The 18,114-nt window shown below is 36.0% G+C and overlaps 2 protein-coding genes across 2 annotated transcripts in view; both read right to left on the minus strand.

Moving 5' to 3' along the window:
* LOC128528677 (protein kinase 3-like) overlaps nucleotides 1-18,114 on the minus strand; it is a 43,682-nt gene that overhangs the window by 20,058 nt on the left and 5,510 nt on the right. Inside the window, 2 exon segments of the mRNA XM_053501700.1 lie at nucleotides 16,087-16,212; nucleotides 16,307-16,432. Of these exon segments, the coding sequence (XP_053357675.1) occupies nucleotides 16,087-16,212; nucleotides 16,307-16,432 (252 nt within the window).
* Nucleotides 556-2,745, minus strand: LOC128528676 (ribonuclease 3-like). Its single transcript, XM_053501699.1, has 5 exons — nucleotides 2,490-2,745; nucleotides 2,103-2,229; nucleotides 1,261-1,319; nucleotides 988-1,048; nucleotides 556-703 (listed from the first exon to the last, which is right to left on the minus strand). Exons 1-5 carry the CDS (start codon nucleotides 2,600-2,602, stop codon nucleotides 629-631), a joined length of 435 nt encoding a protein of 144 aa, XP_053357674.1. The 5' UTR covers nucleotides 2,603-2,745; the 3' UTR covers nucleotides 556-628.

The raw sequence follows: 18,114 nt of genomic DNA on the forward strand, positions 1-18,114 counted from the left end.
ATAAATAAATTTGTCTTGGGTAAAGGAGCAGATCTGGGGGACTCATGGTCGTAGGGTATTATGGTGAACTGGTATGTTTAGATGCCGTCTTCCCCACTCTCATTGATCACTCAGGTTTGTTGACGGTGAGGTGATTGTTTGCTTTACATCTGAGGGAGCCCTCATGTCTGTGTTTCCTTCTGGCTCTCCCTTTTAGTTATCCTGTCATAGTTAGTCTTGCACTAAATATACATTCACTTTGTAGATTGTGTTACAGTGACCATACCTAACTGCCATCTGTCCTTCTCTTCTGGTCTCTCCTATTCTCTCTCTTCTCCTCTCTCTTTCCCTCTCTCTCTTTCCTCCTCTTTGTCTCTCTGTCTCTTTAATTCATACATATTCACATTTCATACAAACTTAAATAATTATTTTGATTGTGTAAAGCTGCTTTGCGACAATGTCAATTGTTAAAAGCGCTATACAAATTAAAATTTAATTGAATCGAATTGAATAACCTTACACTATAAGTATAATATTTTCATGCAAGATGGAGTGATCAGATATTCTTTATTTTTTTATTTACATCTATCCAACACATGCACATGCAGTGATCACATCATATTATCACATATAACCACACAAAAATATTTTAAAGTCTCTTAACATGTACACAGACACATAATTGAGGAATTAACATACCTTGATGTTGGTGGCTGGTGAGAGACTGTATTAGAGACTGCATTAATATAGTATTGCTCCTTTGAGGATTATGAGATAAAATAAACAAAAATTGTACATTTTAGAAAAGTTACATATTGCAACTGTCCTGGCATGAGTTTCTACTTCAGCAATAAAAAAGAGCTAAAAAATGACAAGAACATTATGGTTACTGAGTTTGTGTGTAAGCCATTGCGCTTTTAACTAGATAAAATCTGAAAGAAAAATATAATGTGACAAAGGATACCTATTCCAAATTAAAAATGAACATAACAAATCTATTTTACTAACCTGACTGATTAAACCAGAGTCAGAACTTTCACTCCAGGCTAGCTGGGCAGGTGTGCTCGGCCTTAGATGGTGTAGAGCGATGACGAGGCAACAGAATAAGACAGAAAGACAGTAAAAAATCTGTTTTTAATATTGTACAAATGCTTTTGACAAAATGTTGCCTGATGTGTCAATGATCTAGATGAAAAAGCATGTTGTGAGATAAATCTATTTAACTAATATCGCAGACCTAGTTCAGAGTAGTTAAAATACTACACCATAAACGTGACTTACCTGGTGTTGGAGGAGGATTGATTTAGATTGTCTTCCCTGCTGGCGTTTTCATCAGAGACCTTTTATAGGATATTTATTTGATTTGTCAAAACAGTCCAAACATTTTTAGTGTTTTTAAATTTTAGCTCAAATATTTTCTCTTTTACTTGCTCTTTTTTCCTGTTTGGTAAGAATCTCAAAAACAAGTTTAGCTTAGTCTTAGATGACTTTTAATAAACCCCAGCTTTTTCTAAGACTATTGCTATACATTATTTTTTTTAAAGGTGTCAATATACACTACCGTTCAAAAGTTTGGGGTCACTTTCTAACTCCATGATCGTTCCTGATTTTTATTTCTTTCTACATTGTAAAGGAATGCTGAAGGCGTCTAAAAAATGCATTAATCTTCTTTGAGCAGTTGATATTGAGATCTGTCTGCTACTTCTGCTCTGTAAAGACTTCATAACGCCTCTAATCTGAGGTGCTGTTAATTGGTCATTTTTCAGGCTGATAACTCTAAATGAACTTCTCGTCTGCGTCAGAGGTAGGTTTTGGTCTCGCCCTTTAGGGATGGCCTTCATGAGAGCCAGTTTAATTTTGGTGCTTGACGGATTTTGCAAATGCACTTGACAATACTGTTCTGGCAAGAACTATTACAGAAAGGCTGACCTTTGTGTCTTAAAATAACAACTAACTGTTTATTTGTGTTATTTTATAGTTTTGAAATCCCCAGTATTGTTGTAGAATGTAGAAAATAAATCATTAAACAAAAACAAAGAAATTTGAAAGTGACCCCAAACTTTTGAACGGTAGTGTATATATTTTATAAGTGCAGTAAAAAAAAAATAGTAAAATGCTCATACAGTATTAATCGGTTCATCATTCGTCAAAGCATGGAGGGCATTCTTTGCAGCATTTTGCCCGGCTTCTTCCTTGTTTTGTCCAACTCCATGATAGCTTTTACCATTCATCACTACCCTCATAGTAAACCTAGAAGACAATCAAACTGCATAAAAAAGTCGAAAAAGCCAAATATCTAAAACTTATTTGAGAAATCTAAAGTATGAAAGTTTATTCAGATTGTTTTATACGTGTATTTTTATATAGGACTACACACATGCCTATTTTACTTTGCACATCTGTGAGCAAATACGACTGGATTTGATATTATTCCTATAATATAATATATATTCCTATATGTTATTTTCCTGATTGAGAGAAATATGAATATGTTTCAGAAACATACTTACGTTTTCATGTGCTCTTGTCCATCAGTGTTCACCAGGTCATAATGTACAGACCAGCCTTTTTTCTGAGCGAATTCATTAAGAGAACTGACATAAGTCTTTAGTCCGGCGTCCATTTGGAAGGTATTAAATAACCTTAGACTGCTGAAATAGAAAACACAAACACCGCTTTAGGTAGTGTTTAAACTATTTAAAATTATATACTCACAAAGACACTCAGCGCTGCAACAGAACCTACTTCGATACACGTAACTACAACCGGTAACGCACCGCCTTTTCCCATAAACGCTTGTGTATTGCTTCCGATTTTGAATAAGTTTCAGTTGTCGCATACCGATCTGAACAGGAAACAGGAAACGTGGTTTCTGCATTAAATAAATTATATATAATATAATATATATATATATATATATATATATATATATATATATATAATAAATAAACAGAACACCATATTTCTTGTATTAAAAAATTAAATACTATTTTTTTAAGTTAAAAAAATACAGATAATAATGTTCCTTTTGTGATAGATGAAACTTTGATACAGTACATGTCTTTTTAGTGTGAAAAGACAAAAAGATCCGTAACTGTAAGGTTTTATAATATTGTAAAACATTGTAATTTAATAAGAAGATTCCTGTGCTCTGAGAACAGACCCCTCAGTGTGCTTCCTTATGCCTTATATGGTAACACCTTCTATATCCTGTACCCAGACGAGTATACATCCAAATGGCTCTTGTCCGCTAGAACCCTTTTGCTTGGAGTATGTAAATGTATTTCCTCTTTCCTGCCTGTCTCCAGGTCCCTCTATGACTGACATGTTAATTACTGGTTCTTTTGATGTTCGGGACGTAGCACTATTTAGGGTGACATCAGGTAAATTGGGCCACTTTTTGGTAAATCACTTGTTAAAGCTCCAGAAAAGCACCTAGTGAGACTGATTTGTGTTTTTATTTTTAATATGGTTTGTTTTCAACATGGATATGCTGAATTAATTGAATAAATTATTATTGGTTAGGCGCTATAACATTTAAAACATCAGTTTTTGCACATTTTTTAGCTGAGCAGTGTTCAGGTAAAGTGGGCCACCCCTTCAGCTAAAATGAGCCATTTAAAATGCAAAGGAAACCAGTCATTAAAATCAAGCAGAGGACTGCCTGGGCATTTTCAATAGTGGCAGCCTTTGCCCAAACCCTGCTGAACACCGCAAAGAACTCGATCCTTGACAGCTTCTGCCCAGCCATCATCCTTGTCCACTTCCTTCCTTCCTGGTCCCAGTGGTGTTTTAAACTTTTAAAAAGGGGCCTTGTTTTCCGGTTGCAATGCATGGGTTGTGTGGGCAGGGTAACACATGATGTGCACGTTGTTGTTCTTCACTAGGTTAATAAACTCCAGGTTATAGACTTGGCTACTGTGGCTGTCAAGGAGGAGAAGGTGGGGCCTGGAGTCATGCTTAGGAAGGGACCGAATGAACATTTGACCCCACTCTAGAAAGAGGTCAGAGGTTATCCAGCCATTGTCTGAACACCTTACGCTGGTGTTCTCCGGGCATCCCTGTAGCCAATCAGAACGTACACGCTTTCCCTTAAAAATAATCATTGTTTGACTATATGTGCCTTCTGCATTGAATGCTACCAGACAAGTCGTTGTCTCCCCCTTCTCTCTGCCACACACCTCCACACATGGCTGGCCAACCTGTCCAACGACCTTTGTTGAACTGAACTGGTCCCGAAGCCCAGACTCGTCACAGTTCCACATATGTGACGGTGTGCCCTCAGTACCCAGCTCAACCGAAAAGCTCTCATATTGGTTAAACCATTGGCTGATCACCTCTTTGTTGAGTCCAGCAGCCCGTGCTGCAGACAGGACCTCTGGCTTGCGCATCCTGAGCTCTGGATTGCGCTTTATAAAGTTTTGAATCCAGTAATATCCAGCCCTACCTGCTGTCTTGGAAAAAACAGATATGTCGTTCTTGGCTGCAAAATCGAAGGCCACTTGCTGGACATCATGTTTTGTGAAGGGAAACCCCCTCTGCGCCAAGGTCTTGAGGGTGGCAGCAAGCTCCCTATCCGCCTTCTCTGGAAGGTAGGGCTTCCGCCCTGACGCACGTTCACTGCCAGTCACCTTTTCACTGATGCGTCTTTGCAGTGTAGATCGCGGCACACGTGATAAGAAGTGCACACTCACTTTAATTCCTTTCTTCACTTCCTCCCTGTATTCATCTAAGGCCCCCTTCATCCTCTCCTCTTTCCACAGATTGTAGTTTGGCCTTCGTTTTCCTCCCTGTGTATCTTTGTATCCTTTCCTTTCTGGTCCTTGCTTGTCCTCTCTTTTCTCTTTCTGTCTCCTGTCGTTTCCTCTGCATGACTTTCTCCTCACCTGTTCTCTCACTTCCTGTCTCCTCTGCTTGTCTCCTCTCATCCTTTTTCCTCCTCTCACTTCCTTTCTCTTTCCTTCTCCCTCTCTCCTCTCCTCTCCCTTCCTTCTCATTTGCTATACTCATTACCAAAATATTTATCACCATTATTACTGTTGGGGGTCATGGTGAGTGTGTACGTTTTTGTGTGTGTGTGTCTGTGTTTGTGTGTGTGCACGCGTGCATGTGTACATGCAACCTGTGCGGGTGTGTTTCGGTCAGTATGTGAGTGTGTGGGTGTGTGTGTGTACGCACATATGCACACACACCCTCATAGACACACTCTCTCTCTCACACACACAGACACAGACACACACACACACACACAAACACTCAAACACATATGTACAGTATGTGTGTTTGTGAGTGACACAGATGATGGCCCATTTTAGCTGAAAGATGTGGCCCATTTTACCTCAGTGGGTTAAGGTAAATTGGGCCACCAAGAAAAACATCAAATTTTTAAATTATATATACCAAACTAACAGCATTATTTCTGATTTATGCCATCAAGAGATATATTATGCATAATATTTTTATGTCCATGTTTGTTTTTTTATAGAGTTATCATCCTTATGATGGTTTAGTTAGATTTGGTATGCCAGGCTACTTACCATTCAGCTTTTTGGTGCAGTCTTGATTTGAATTATTGCCCCGCCGATCATAGTAACCATAAACCAATCAAATCACCTGTTACTTGTCAAGCACAGTTATGACAACAGTTTGAAATGCTTTGCAGTAATTGGCTCTAAATTCCAGAGGCGCTGAGCCTCCCAAACCTTAACTGGCCCATTTTACCTGATGGCCCATTTTACCTGATATCACCCTAAATGTGCTCTCTTTGCTAAGAATAAACAGAGATCAACATGCCTGCGTGTGTGTGGTTTTCCGGGGCGACCACCCGTGGGGGATGTGGGTATGTTAACACCCACACTTTTCCCAGTGAGAGGGTTCAACACCCAAACTTTTTCTACAGTTTTTGAACAAACACCTTGGCATTCGCTCCTCCGTTTCTCTGGCCGATCTGTGTCTCCGCTCGCTTCAGCTCTCCTCTCCCCCCCCTCTCAAACATGACATCGGCTGATGATTGGCTTAGCTAAATTCGGTTATGTGTGTGGCATCAATGCATAAAGTAACTGTGATGAAGAAGGCAGGGAATTAATGAGGAGGGACAAATTGACAATGTTAAGCAAAGTATTTATGGGTTTATTGCCAGTGCAATTGATTTTGATATTTTGAGCATTGTTTGATCATTAGCTGACTTGCCTGTTGTGTTTGATTGGATCTGTTGAGGAGAAAAAAGTGAGAAATAATGTCAGTTTGCATAGCTGTTGACTATGGAAGAATATAATTTTAATGTTTAAAAACAGTAAATTGGTAAATTATTTATACTATTATTTATATTATTTTACTTTTGTTTATATTATTATTATTTAGAAAAAGCTTTTTGTGAGGAATTTCTTTTTGTTTTATATCTTCAGACTTATCTGCAAGTAAGCAAAATGTATCAGTCCCAGTCCTGTCAGACCCATGCCACTATCAAGCTTCCCACTGTCCTTTTGTCACGCAGTATCATTAAGATGCAGAAAAGAAAGAGGCAGGAGAAGATTGACACCTTTTTCAAGAGAAATCCTGTAAGTGAATTTGAGAGATAAAAGTTAAAAAATGTTGACATAAAACAACAGTAGCCTATTACCTTTAGATGCTGTTTGCATTTATTTCATTGTATTACTTTTCAATATTCACTGACCCAAACTCGCCTCAACAGTGTTGCTGTGTGCCGTGAACATAAAGACAAGCTGGACAGGGGAAACAGAAAAAAAGGATGCTGAGCACTTTGTCTCTTGTAAGAAGAGCAGAAAGAGCACTTTTGGTTCTTTTAAATGAGAGATATAGTTGGTCATATATTATTTGGTCAGTTGTTGTTGGTTGCATTTATATATGTACATAGTTGTTTATATTTTTGTTCTGAATATACAGTATGTTGTTTGTATAAATTGTTGTCTGTATATTTGGAGTAAAAAAATAATTTCTCCCTGAGATTATTAAAGCATTTCTGATTCTAAATCTTTAGCAAGTCTAGCAAGTGTGTTCTAAGTGTATTTTTAGTATCACTCTAGTATCACTATCACTCATTTAAATTGAAAGCTTTTTATGTATGTTAATACCTTTACATTCATCCCCCACACTTTTGAAAAGCTTGCTACGTCCCTTGTGGTTTTCTCTCCCAGACCGGTAAATGTATTAAGGTGCAGCAGACACAAGCAGCTAAAACTCTTATTCTCTTAGCTTAAAACTTAGCTCAGACACATTTCTTCATTTAAACCTAACAATCTGTGAGCTACATAAGGCAGTATTTTATCCCCCGGAAGCTAAAGTGTTTGTGCTAAATTATATTATAGATAGCAGCTAACCAAAAACTGAACCAAATAGTTACCATAAGCTAAAGCTATCCAAATGGGGTGAAATACATTATAAACATTTACACCACAGCTGATACTGACAAGCATCTGTAATCTACATAAGGCATTATCTTAGCCACTGTGAGCTAACATGTTTGTGCTAAGCTACATAAAGCAGTATGTTAGCATGATTCACCAGCGTTATCTACATGCGATATGAGATATGAGACAGTGAGATTAAATGACATAAACTGGCAAATGCTTGTGAGAAAATTTGAAAAAATTAAATAATATTAGTTTTATATTATCAGAATAAGGATTATATACTCAGCAAAAAAAAGAAACGTCCCTTTTTCAGGACTGTGTATTTCCAACAATATTTTTTATTGATTTTAAAACAGGGATATTACAGGGTAGACATGTAATGTTTTAATACAGAATTTTAAAACCTCCTTATAAATCCCTATAGCACCCACCCCACCCCTCCCTAGCTCCAAGCCAGCTTTACAAGTACAAGGAAAGGCTAGACGCCAGGCATAACAAAGAAGAAGAGAAACTAAAAAAAGAGCTGGAAGTTTTTTAGTTTTGCGTACAACAACAACAAAAAGGGAAAAGAAAACAAACAAACAAACGATTAAATAAAAAGGGAATCAAACTATAAATGTATATGAAAAAAGCGAAGGAAGGGCCCCCACACCTGTTGGAATTTTAAGTCTGAATAACGGATTGAGTAGTGGATCTTCTCCAGGGACAGACAAGACATAATATCTCTGAGCCACTGGGCGTGAGTGGGTGACGTGCCATCCTTCCATTTGAATAAAAGAGAACGCCTGGCCAGGAGTGTCGCAAAAGAAAACAGACGCTGTTTAGCTGGAGTTAGACGCTTGTCTTCCTCTCCAGTGACACCAAAGCGAGCGATCAGAGGGTCTGGTTAAAGGTTGCATTTCAATATGTACGACAAGGTTTTAAAAACATCCCTCCAGAATTTTTCCAAATTCGGGCATGTCCAGTACATATGAATAAGAGACGCCTCTCCACTTTTACATTTCTCACAACAAAAATCAATGTCTAGGTAAAAACGGGAAAGTTTAAGTTTGGAGAAATGAGCCCTGTGTACAACCTTAAACTGTAATAAAGAGTGGCGGGCACATAAGGAAGTTTAATTGACAGCGAGAGATTTAAATCTTTCTCCCAAGCAGTTTTAATTTTACTTAAAGGGGTGTGACTTAAACTCATCAATCCACCATAAATAGTGGATATTAGGCCTTTACGCAGCGAGGACAAACATAGGAGATTATCTATAATATTTGCAGCAGGAGCTTCAGGGAAATTCGGTATTAAAGAGCGAATGAAGTGTCTTACTTGCAGATATCTGAAAAAGTTTGAATTGGGTAGGTTAAACCTTTCAGAAAGCTGCTCAAACGATGCAAACTTATGGTCAACAAACAGATCTTTGCAAAGCTTGATACCCTTATTGTACCATTTCTGAAACACTGAATCATGTAAAGAAGGTTGGAAGAGATAGTTAGAGACGATAGGACTGGAAAGAGAAAAGCCCAGAAGACCGCAGTGTTTTCTGAACTGAGCCCATACTCTCAAGGTATGCCTAACAACTGAGTTATCGATTAATTTTATTGAGGGGATGGGGAGTGCAGATCCAAGGAGTGCAGAGACAGAGAGATTTTTGACAGACTTTATCTCCATTTCCACCCAGGCAGGCCGATTAGGTTGGTTATGAAAATATGCCCAAAAGATGACAGATCGAATGTTTGCTGCCCAGTAGTAAAAGCGAAAATTAGGCAGAGCCATGCCACCGTCTCTTTTAGATCTTTGAAATAGGGACTTATTTAATCGTGGATGTTTACCTTTCCAAAGGTAAGAGGATATAATTGAGTCTAAAGCACCAAAGTAAGATTTGGGAATGAAAACAGGTACAGACTGAAAGAGATATAAAAATTTAAGAAGAATACTCATTTTAATGGCATTAATGCGGCCCACCAGGGACATGGACAGTGGTGACCATTTTTCCAAGTCCTTTTTAGTTTGGGTTAACAACCTAGTAAAATTTTCTTTAAAAAGGTTTTTATGTTTCCTTGTGATTGTAATACCGAGTTTTAGTTTAAATAACTGATTTTTCACTCTGTTGAATGGAAAATTGTGCATACCAGTTGTTACTGCTGTATTATTAAGCAGAAAAAGTTCACTTTTGCGCAAATTTAACAGGACTGTGTATTTCAACAATAATGTTTTAAAAATCCAAATAACTTTACAGATCTTCATTGTAAAGGGTTTAAACATCATTTAATCATTTGTCATAATTAGTCCTGCCGGAGTCCCTGCTGGCACTCTGCACTAAATATACATTCACTTTGTACATTGTTTGACAGTGACCATACCTAACTGCCATCTCTCCCTCTCTTTTTCCCTCTACCTGAGCTGTCAGTGATCTAGACCCCTTCTTCCCTCTGGACCTGTCTGACTCGTCCTGGTGTCCTGCTTCTGGTTGGAGATCTAGTTGCATGGACCCCCCGTGTGGTCTGTCTGGGATGCGTGTGGTGACTGGGGACAGTTCCACTTTCCATAAAGACGGTTATGTCCTCGACTGATGCAGACAGCTGTTCTCTGAGGACTTGTGACTTCATTCGCGCGATAGTTCAGGACTGGAGTTTCCTACAGTCTACTTGAGCCTTCAGTAACGAACTGGACTCCATTTTTTTTCTGCTTCCAGCACATCAACTTCAGTCTACTGGACATAAATGATAAAATGTTCACTTGCTGGCTAATCCAGTATATCCCACCAACTCCCAGATGCCACTATAACGAGATATTGTAATTGTAGCTACTGTCACATGGGCGAAATTTTATACTGAGTGATGTGAGGGGTCAGCAGGGTTAAAACTGCAGCTCTTATGGGAAGTTTCTGGTCTGCATTGGTTAGGACCATAACCTATGCCTCCAAGGGCAGAAAACCAGTAAACCGGAGACAGGGTCATGGGTGGTCAAGACAATTCAAAAACAAAAGCATGTTATTATCATTCTTTTTTCATCAATTTATAAAAAGTCGACTTCAAAGGGCAGGGAAGCTGAGGAGAGAGAGATCTAGAGGTGTCATTGCTAAAACCTGAATGATGCTGAATGGTGCAGAAAGGGAAACATGTTGAGAAAAAAGAGTGTGTGGAAGTGCCAGTTAAAACAAGACAAGATCAAAGAAGGAAACATTAAACGTTTACAAGGAAGGCTGGTCTGAAGAATGAATAATAATAAAAAAAAAAATCCTTTATTCGTTATCCTTTCAGATTTATTCTTTAAATGAACAGGTTTGATAAGAATGTGTTTTAAAACACAAAAAACTTATTCCACTGAAAAAAATTAATAAAAGTTAATATAACATACAAAATGCATGCAAAAAAATAAAACAATAGAACTGTTCTCGCCCCATCTTCTCCTTTTGACACACAAACCTTAGAATAACCAATTCATGATTTCCTAAAATGTCAAGATGGCATCTCAAGCTCAGGGTAGCTGCTGGACTTGGTCACTTTATACATATTGTTAAACCAACACCTATAAATACAGATTCTTCATGGTGCTTAATAACACACATATATCTAATATTGTATCTTCGTTTAAATTGCACTTAATCAGATGTACTCCCATAAAGTGACACTTTAACCAAAATGATTAACATTTTAAGAGGGTTACAGACTCGATATAGAACATTGTTTTGCATTTTTTGTTTTAACAATTATCTTATACGTCACACTAAACCCTTGAGATATTTAAGACAATAAAGCTAAGCTTGTTAATCATCCAGTAATGATTTAAACCTAAAACAGAAATATTAAGTAATAATATTAATAAATAAGCTCCATTTGAGGCATGTGACTCAGACTGTGACCTAAACTTAATGTATTAAATCACAGACATGATCAGCTATATGGGGTAACCATGATCATGACAACAATTCAGCTGACATTGAATACAATTTGAATAAAAAAAAATTTTAACTATTACATTGAAAGTCATGATTTGTACAGTAGTCTTGCTAAAACATTTAGGACAAGATGGAATAAAACACTTAATCTACTTCTACATCAGTGTGAGAGTGAAGTTCAGCCATCAGTATGTTCTGTTTTCTTTGCGTGCTTTGTGATCAGAAGAGGCTGCGGCGGTCGAGTGCTGTTCAAACTCTGTGAGCAGGTCGCTGGCTTCTGATCGTTCCTCAGGTTTTTTACACAGCATTCGATCAATTAGTTTGTGCTATTATTAAAAAATGTGCAGGTAACAAAGCATTAGACTGATATGGACAAGTCTTAGGCATATATTATTTAAGAAAATGTACTGCATAAAATCAAAAGCAATAGAACAGTTTGGAGACATCCTAACATTTACATTTAGGCATTTGGCAGACGCTCTTATCCAGAGCGACTTACAAAAAGTGCTTTAATGTTTACAACATTGGATAACATGACTTTACTGTAAACATAAGGGGTGTTTGTTGACAACTCAAGTCCAAATGTGTGCTCTTTGTATATAAAGATTCTTGCTTTCACATTTAGGTGACACAGGTTCTTAGGTAATTTCTTGGGCTTCCTACATAAATTACATAATGTACATGTATGTACAGTGTATATATATATATATATATATAATATAATTTTTTTCATATATATATATATATATATATATATATATATATATATATATATATATATATATAGTAACTACATTAAACACAGCAAAAGTATTTAAATTTAAAACACTATTGCTTTACAAAATAGAAATCCAGCACACTTGATCCAGCACAGGATATTTTTTTATTGTGCACACCAACATGATTATTCAAGATTACTGAACCCACAAGATTAAAAAATAAATAAAATCATAAAATCCTAATAAAATCCTAATAAAATCCTGTGCATTTTTGAGTTGTTGAATAAATGAAATAATTGAAAGGAATTGTATTAAATGTGCCAATGGTTAAAAAAAAAGCGTACAGTATGCTACACTCACAGCTCACTTTTAGTATGTGTTATTTTAACAACATAGTATTAATATTACGATTAAGATGCTAAGTTCTCCTAGTAAACTACACAGAGCAACAAATCTCGAACAATGCTTCAAAAATTCTTAAACGGTGTGGTGTATTTAAAAATCCTTTGCAGAACTTACATGCCTTTGTAACTAGCAGGCATGATTTATACACTGCAAAATGTAATCAAAATAACAAACATATACAAACAAAATTATACACAATACAAATGTTACCTGAAAGACCAGTGCTTACTTACTTCAAAATTAAAACGTTTGGAGAATTCTTTTGGGAACTTGTTACTTTGACGAATATCATCCCATACCTAAAAAAAAAAAAGGAAGGTAAATGTTTTATAGCTTTACGTTTTGATTGTTAAAGACGGTTAGACATTTAAAATTATTTTTAGTAATTATAAAAAGAAAATAATCTTTTAATGTAACATTTAACGTGAAGTTTTTACCAACCCTTTGTCTTTCATTCCGGTCTTCAATGCGCCAAAGCAACACCAAGTAAATAAGGCCCATAGCATAAATATCCACCTTTCTGTCATAGACTCGCCCTCGAATCTGAGGCACATGAAAATAAAACAGTGTACATTACACAGTTATAAATTTTACTATGTGATATGATATTATGTGGTTTTATTATTTACAGTTTATAAACAATATATTTACAGTATCAGTCGCTTTGGTTCATTTCTCAAAAAAGGAACTGAAATCTCAAAGCAACTGGTACAGACTTCACATCATCTAGTCACTTGTGCACATCATGAAATAAATTTCTCATTTTTTTAAACAAACTTTGAATGCTACAATATAGTCATGCAAATGATTATATACAATTGTCTGAACAAAATGTATTAAACTGCTTCTCTGTTGAACAATCTCACCTGCCAAAACATTGAAGCATTATTTCTATATATACATCATTATGTGCAAAATGGTTGCCATAATTTGGTCAAGCAAACTATCTAGTCTTTTGTAAATATGTACTAAATTGAAGAAATGCTCTCTGCTGACTTTTGACTTCACCAATGGAAAGGAATGTTTTAATTTTTGATTAACCAATAATTAAACAGTTCATGTCACCGCAGAGGATTGATAAGACGTTCCAAAAGATTCTTTCACTGCTGCATTCTGGTGTGGAACAGCACATTTGGCCGGACAGACCGGAAGATTAGGAAGTATAGAACGTCCATATTATACAATAGTTCCCCATACTGCACTGCCTGTAATGTTCTGTCTGTGTATTGGTGCCCATGTCTTTGTGCTGTAAAGTGCTGAAAAAGAGTTTTCCTTTCCTTTTCTGGTCTGTTAACAAATTACAGTACGATCAGTAAAAAGTATAAAAATGAATCCTGTCCAATCTCTTGCAATCAATCTTCTCTAGACGGTAATGTGTAACTTGGTACTATTGAAACTAATACTATATGCTGTATAGTGTGGAAACATTTTATTGGCCTACAATTGTATTCAAGTGTGAGGTACGAAGTACCCGGAAGGCCTCTGTTCAAGAGGCCTTGATCTGCTCGCTACAATAAAAGAGAAGGCGCCTGCACGACAAATTGGGAAAGCGAGAAATATACAGGTAGGAGGCAGAGATAGGAAACAAAGCAATAAGTAAAAATGATAATACTAGGAAAAACAATAATACTAATAATATTTACTTCTTTTTATTTTGTTTTTATAGCTGTTTACTCATAACTAACAATAATTAAGCAGAAAAGTATGCAAAGTGTGACCCAAGAACAACCCGTACACACAGAGTGCAAGAAATAAGGAACTTTGAAGCAGGCAGATCGTAATGGAAAAGTGCAGAACGTTCTTTGCCAAAATAAGATTAACAGAGACGCTTAGGAAAAGTTAAAAGAAATAACTTTCAGTTCCATTTTTTCTGGACACAGAGCACAGATGGCCAGACAAAGGGATCAATAGTTAATAATCAAATCCATTACTATCCCTTACTACACTCTATATTATATTACATAACCAAAATTTATCAATGAAGGTTGAACCTTTTTGAATATTAATTAATTAATTAATTAATTAATTAATATAACTATAATTTATTCATTCATTATTATAACTATAATTACTAATCCATAATGTATACGTATATTATCAAACGTCAGTGTTTAAAATCATATAAGTTAATAATTAAATTATGATTTAAGAAGAAAAGGATTATTTTTATGAATCAAAATAATAATGATTAGTCTTTTACATAAGGAAAAACAATTATAATAATTATGCAATAATAACAATATTTAAAATAATATAATCTAATGCAATCAAGCTTTGACACAAAATTAAAAAAAATAATCATATTGACCCTAACTGTACTTAAGTCCAATAATTATTCATTATAATCTTCAGATCATAAAAAGAATAAGCAAATAAAGTATAATAAAGCTAAAAATGTATAAATAAATTATTTCAATAACTTTGAGGAAAATTATGTAACTGGGAGGTGCCACATCAATCTGACATGAACAAAAGTAGCTTACATCTAATAAATATTAAGTATTCTATTAACTATTTGACTTAAGTAGGAGCAAACAATGATGTAATTGCTAAGTAAGGGTATATAAATCATGTAAAATTGGGGAAGTTACGTTTGGTTGCAACAAACTTTTTTGCTCTTTCAATACTCAAGTAGTTGTTGGGTTTGTGTTTAGAAAATTGGTGCAGTTCACAAAATTTGCCACAACAATAGACAAAGTGTCTAACAAGAGTGTTTTTCAATCATGTTCATCAAATCCTAGCCATAGTTTTAATCAGAAAATACTTTGAGTGTTATACACAGTTATACTTACGAACTGACTAAGCAATTTGATAAACTAAGGATCTTGAGCAAGGTACAAGCTTTTGATGTGCTGTTCACTTTGAGAAATGTGCATACAGTTTTGCAAATGTTAAACATGATTTGAGAAATGTTTAAAAGCCACTGCAAAATACTGTAATACTTGACTAACCTGTTCTGGGCTCATATAAGAAGGAGTCCCAGTATTCTTAGTGCGTTCCAGTAGTTTTCCATCACCATCCCTCTGTTCATTGGTAACAAGTCCAAAATCTCCCACCTTCACACCTCTATTAGGCCCAAACATTATATTTGCTGGCTGAGACAAATTAAGTAGAAACATGTGAGTCCCATATACATTAGGATCAAAATTAGTATTATGAATGAATTACATATTTTACATACATTCATTGTTTTTTTTTCAATACCGCAAAGATTTTATTTAGTGGAATTAAAGATAAAACTAATCACAGACTGGTTTTCTTTCATGGTTATCTTTGCTAGTGTTTTTTTTTGTTTTTTGTTTTTTTTAAATATGTGGCCCACCTTTAGGTCTCTGTGGAAGAGGTCCTGTAAATGGACGTATGCCACCGCCTTCAAGACCTGCTTTATTATCTCTTTTGCTTCCTGCCTCCGTTCTGGGTATTTTTCAGGGTGATTATTTCTTTCCTTAATCCACTCATGTAGAGTTTCTCCTTCACAGAACTCCATTTGAATATAGAGGAATTCTGATGCCCTTTCTGATGAGCTTTCTTGTCTGTTAACAAATTACAGTACAATCAGTAAAAAGCATAAAAATTAAGCATATTGACAAAGTGATGTGGAATATGTACCTGACCTTATAAATGTGACCAGACTAAAACCATTAGTGTAATCTCCGTTATTTTTATTTCATTTTAACACCTCAGATATCTAAAATATAATGATAAAGTCATAAAGATGAATTACGATGAAGCGCTGAAGGAGTCTGATATGTCATCTCTGTACTCCGTCTTCTCAGTCCAAGATGTGTGGTAGCGCACTATGTTAGGATGAAAAAGTTTGGACAAAGCTTCGACCTCTCTACGAGCTTTCCTAGACAACACATTAGTGAAAAACAGTACATATTAAGCAGTGTCAAAGAGTAAAATAGTAGAAGCAGTAGGGTGATTAGGTCTTGCATACGCACTTAGTAAACCTTACTATCTTGACAGCAAAGGTTGTATTTTCAAGCTTTCGTCTGGCCTTGAAAACACGACCAAACCCTCCGCTGCCAATTCTACTTATAGACTTGATATCAAACTCCTCCAAAAACCTAGAGGAATACAGAAATAAACTATAATTTAGTGTTTAAGCCTCAAAGCTTTTGTAGAGAAATACAAATTCTGAAATTACTTTATTTTATTACAAACCGGATTCCAAAAAAGTTGGGACACTATACAAAATCGTGAATAAAAACTGAATGCAATGATGTGGAGGTGCCAACTTCTAATATTTTATTCAGAATAGAACATAAATCACGGAACAAAAGTTTAAACTGAGAAAATGTATCATTTTAAGGGAAAAATATGTTGATTCAAAATTTCATGGTGTCAACAAATCCCAAAAAAGTTGGGACAAGTAGCAATAAGAGGCTGGAAAAAGTAAATTTGAGCATAACAAGGAGCTGAAAGACCAATTAACACTAATTAGTCAACTGGCAACATGATTGGGTATAAAAAGAGCTTCTCAGAGTGGCAGTGTCTCTTAGAAGCCAAGATGGGTAGAGGATCACCAATTCCCAGAATGTTGCGCAGAAAGGTGTTACCCAGCGAAAAATTGCAAAGACTTTGCAGTTATCATCATCAACTGTGCATAACATCATCCAAAGATTCAGAGAATCTGGAACAATCTCTGCGCGTAAGGGTCAAGGGCGTAAAACCATACTGGATGCCCGTGATCTCCGGGCCCTTAAACGACACTGCACCATAAACAGGATTGCTACTGTAAAGGAAATCACAGAATGGGCTCAGGAATACTTCCAGAAACCATTGTCAGTGAACACAATCCACCGTGCCATCCGCCGTTGCCAGCGGAAACTCTACAGTGCAAAGAAGAAGCCATTTCTAAGCAAGATCCACAAGCTCAGGCGTTTTCACTAGGCCAGGGATCAGTTAAAATGGAAAGTGGCAAAATGGAAGACTGTTCTGTGGTCAGACGAGTCACGATTCGAAGTTCTTTTTGGAAATTTGGCCAGTCTGCAGTCCAGATCTTTCACCTATAGAGAACATTTGGTGCATCATAAAGAGGAAGGTGCGACAAAGAAGGCCCAAGACGATTGAACAGTTAGAGGCCTGTATTAGACAAGAATGGAAGAGCATTCCTATTTCTAAACTTGAGAAACTGGTCTCCTCGGTCCCCAGACGTCTGTTGAGTGTTGTAAGAAGAAGGTGAGATGCCACACAGTGGTGAAAATGGCCTTGTCCCAACTTTTTTGGGGATTTGTTGACACCATGAAATTTTGAATCAACATATTTTTCCCTTAAAATGATACATTTTCTCAGTTTAAACTTTTGTTCCATGATTTATGTAATCTAATATTAGAAGTTGGCACCTCCACCTCATTGCATTCAGTTTTTATTCACGATTTGTATAGTGTCCCAACTTTTTTGGAATCCGGTTTGTAATAAATAAAGAGTTAAAATAAATGCTGTACAAAAGACTATCTTGCCTGAATATGAACTACCAATTTATACATTTTATACAAACACATGAAACAAGCTACTGTAAAAGTTCAATTATTAAAGAATCTATGCTTTAATAACCCAGGATATAACCTTACATATTTACTTTCATTTAAATTTTACTATGAATGTTTGTATACAAATATATGGACAAATTTACAGTACATGGCAAGTACAATATATAGAAATATTTATTTTAATGCAGGATGAAGTGGTCAGATATGTTCCTTATTTATGAATTTATGAATCTGCCCAGCACATGCACTGAAACAAT

Source organism: Clarias gariepinus, chromosome 8 (assembly GCF_024256425.1).
Source record: "Clarias gariepinus isolate MV-2021 ecotype Netherlands chromosome 8, CGAR_prim_01v2, whole genome shotgun sequence".
Classification (NCBI taxonomy): Eukaryota; Metazoa; Chordata; class Actinopteri; order Siluriformes; family Clariidae; genus Clarias; species Clarias gariepinus.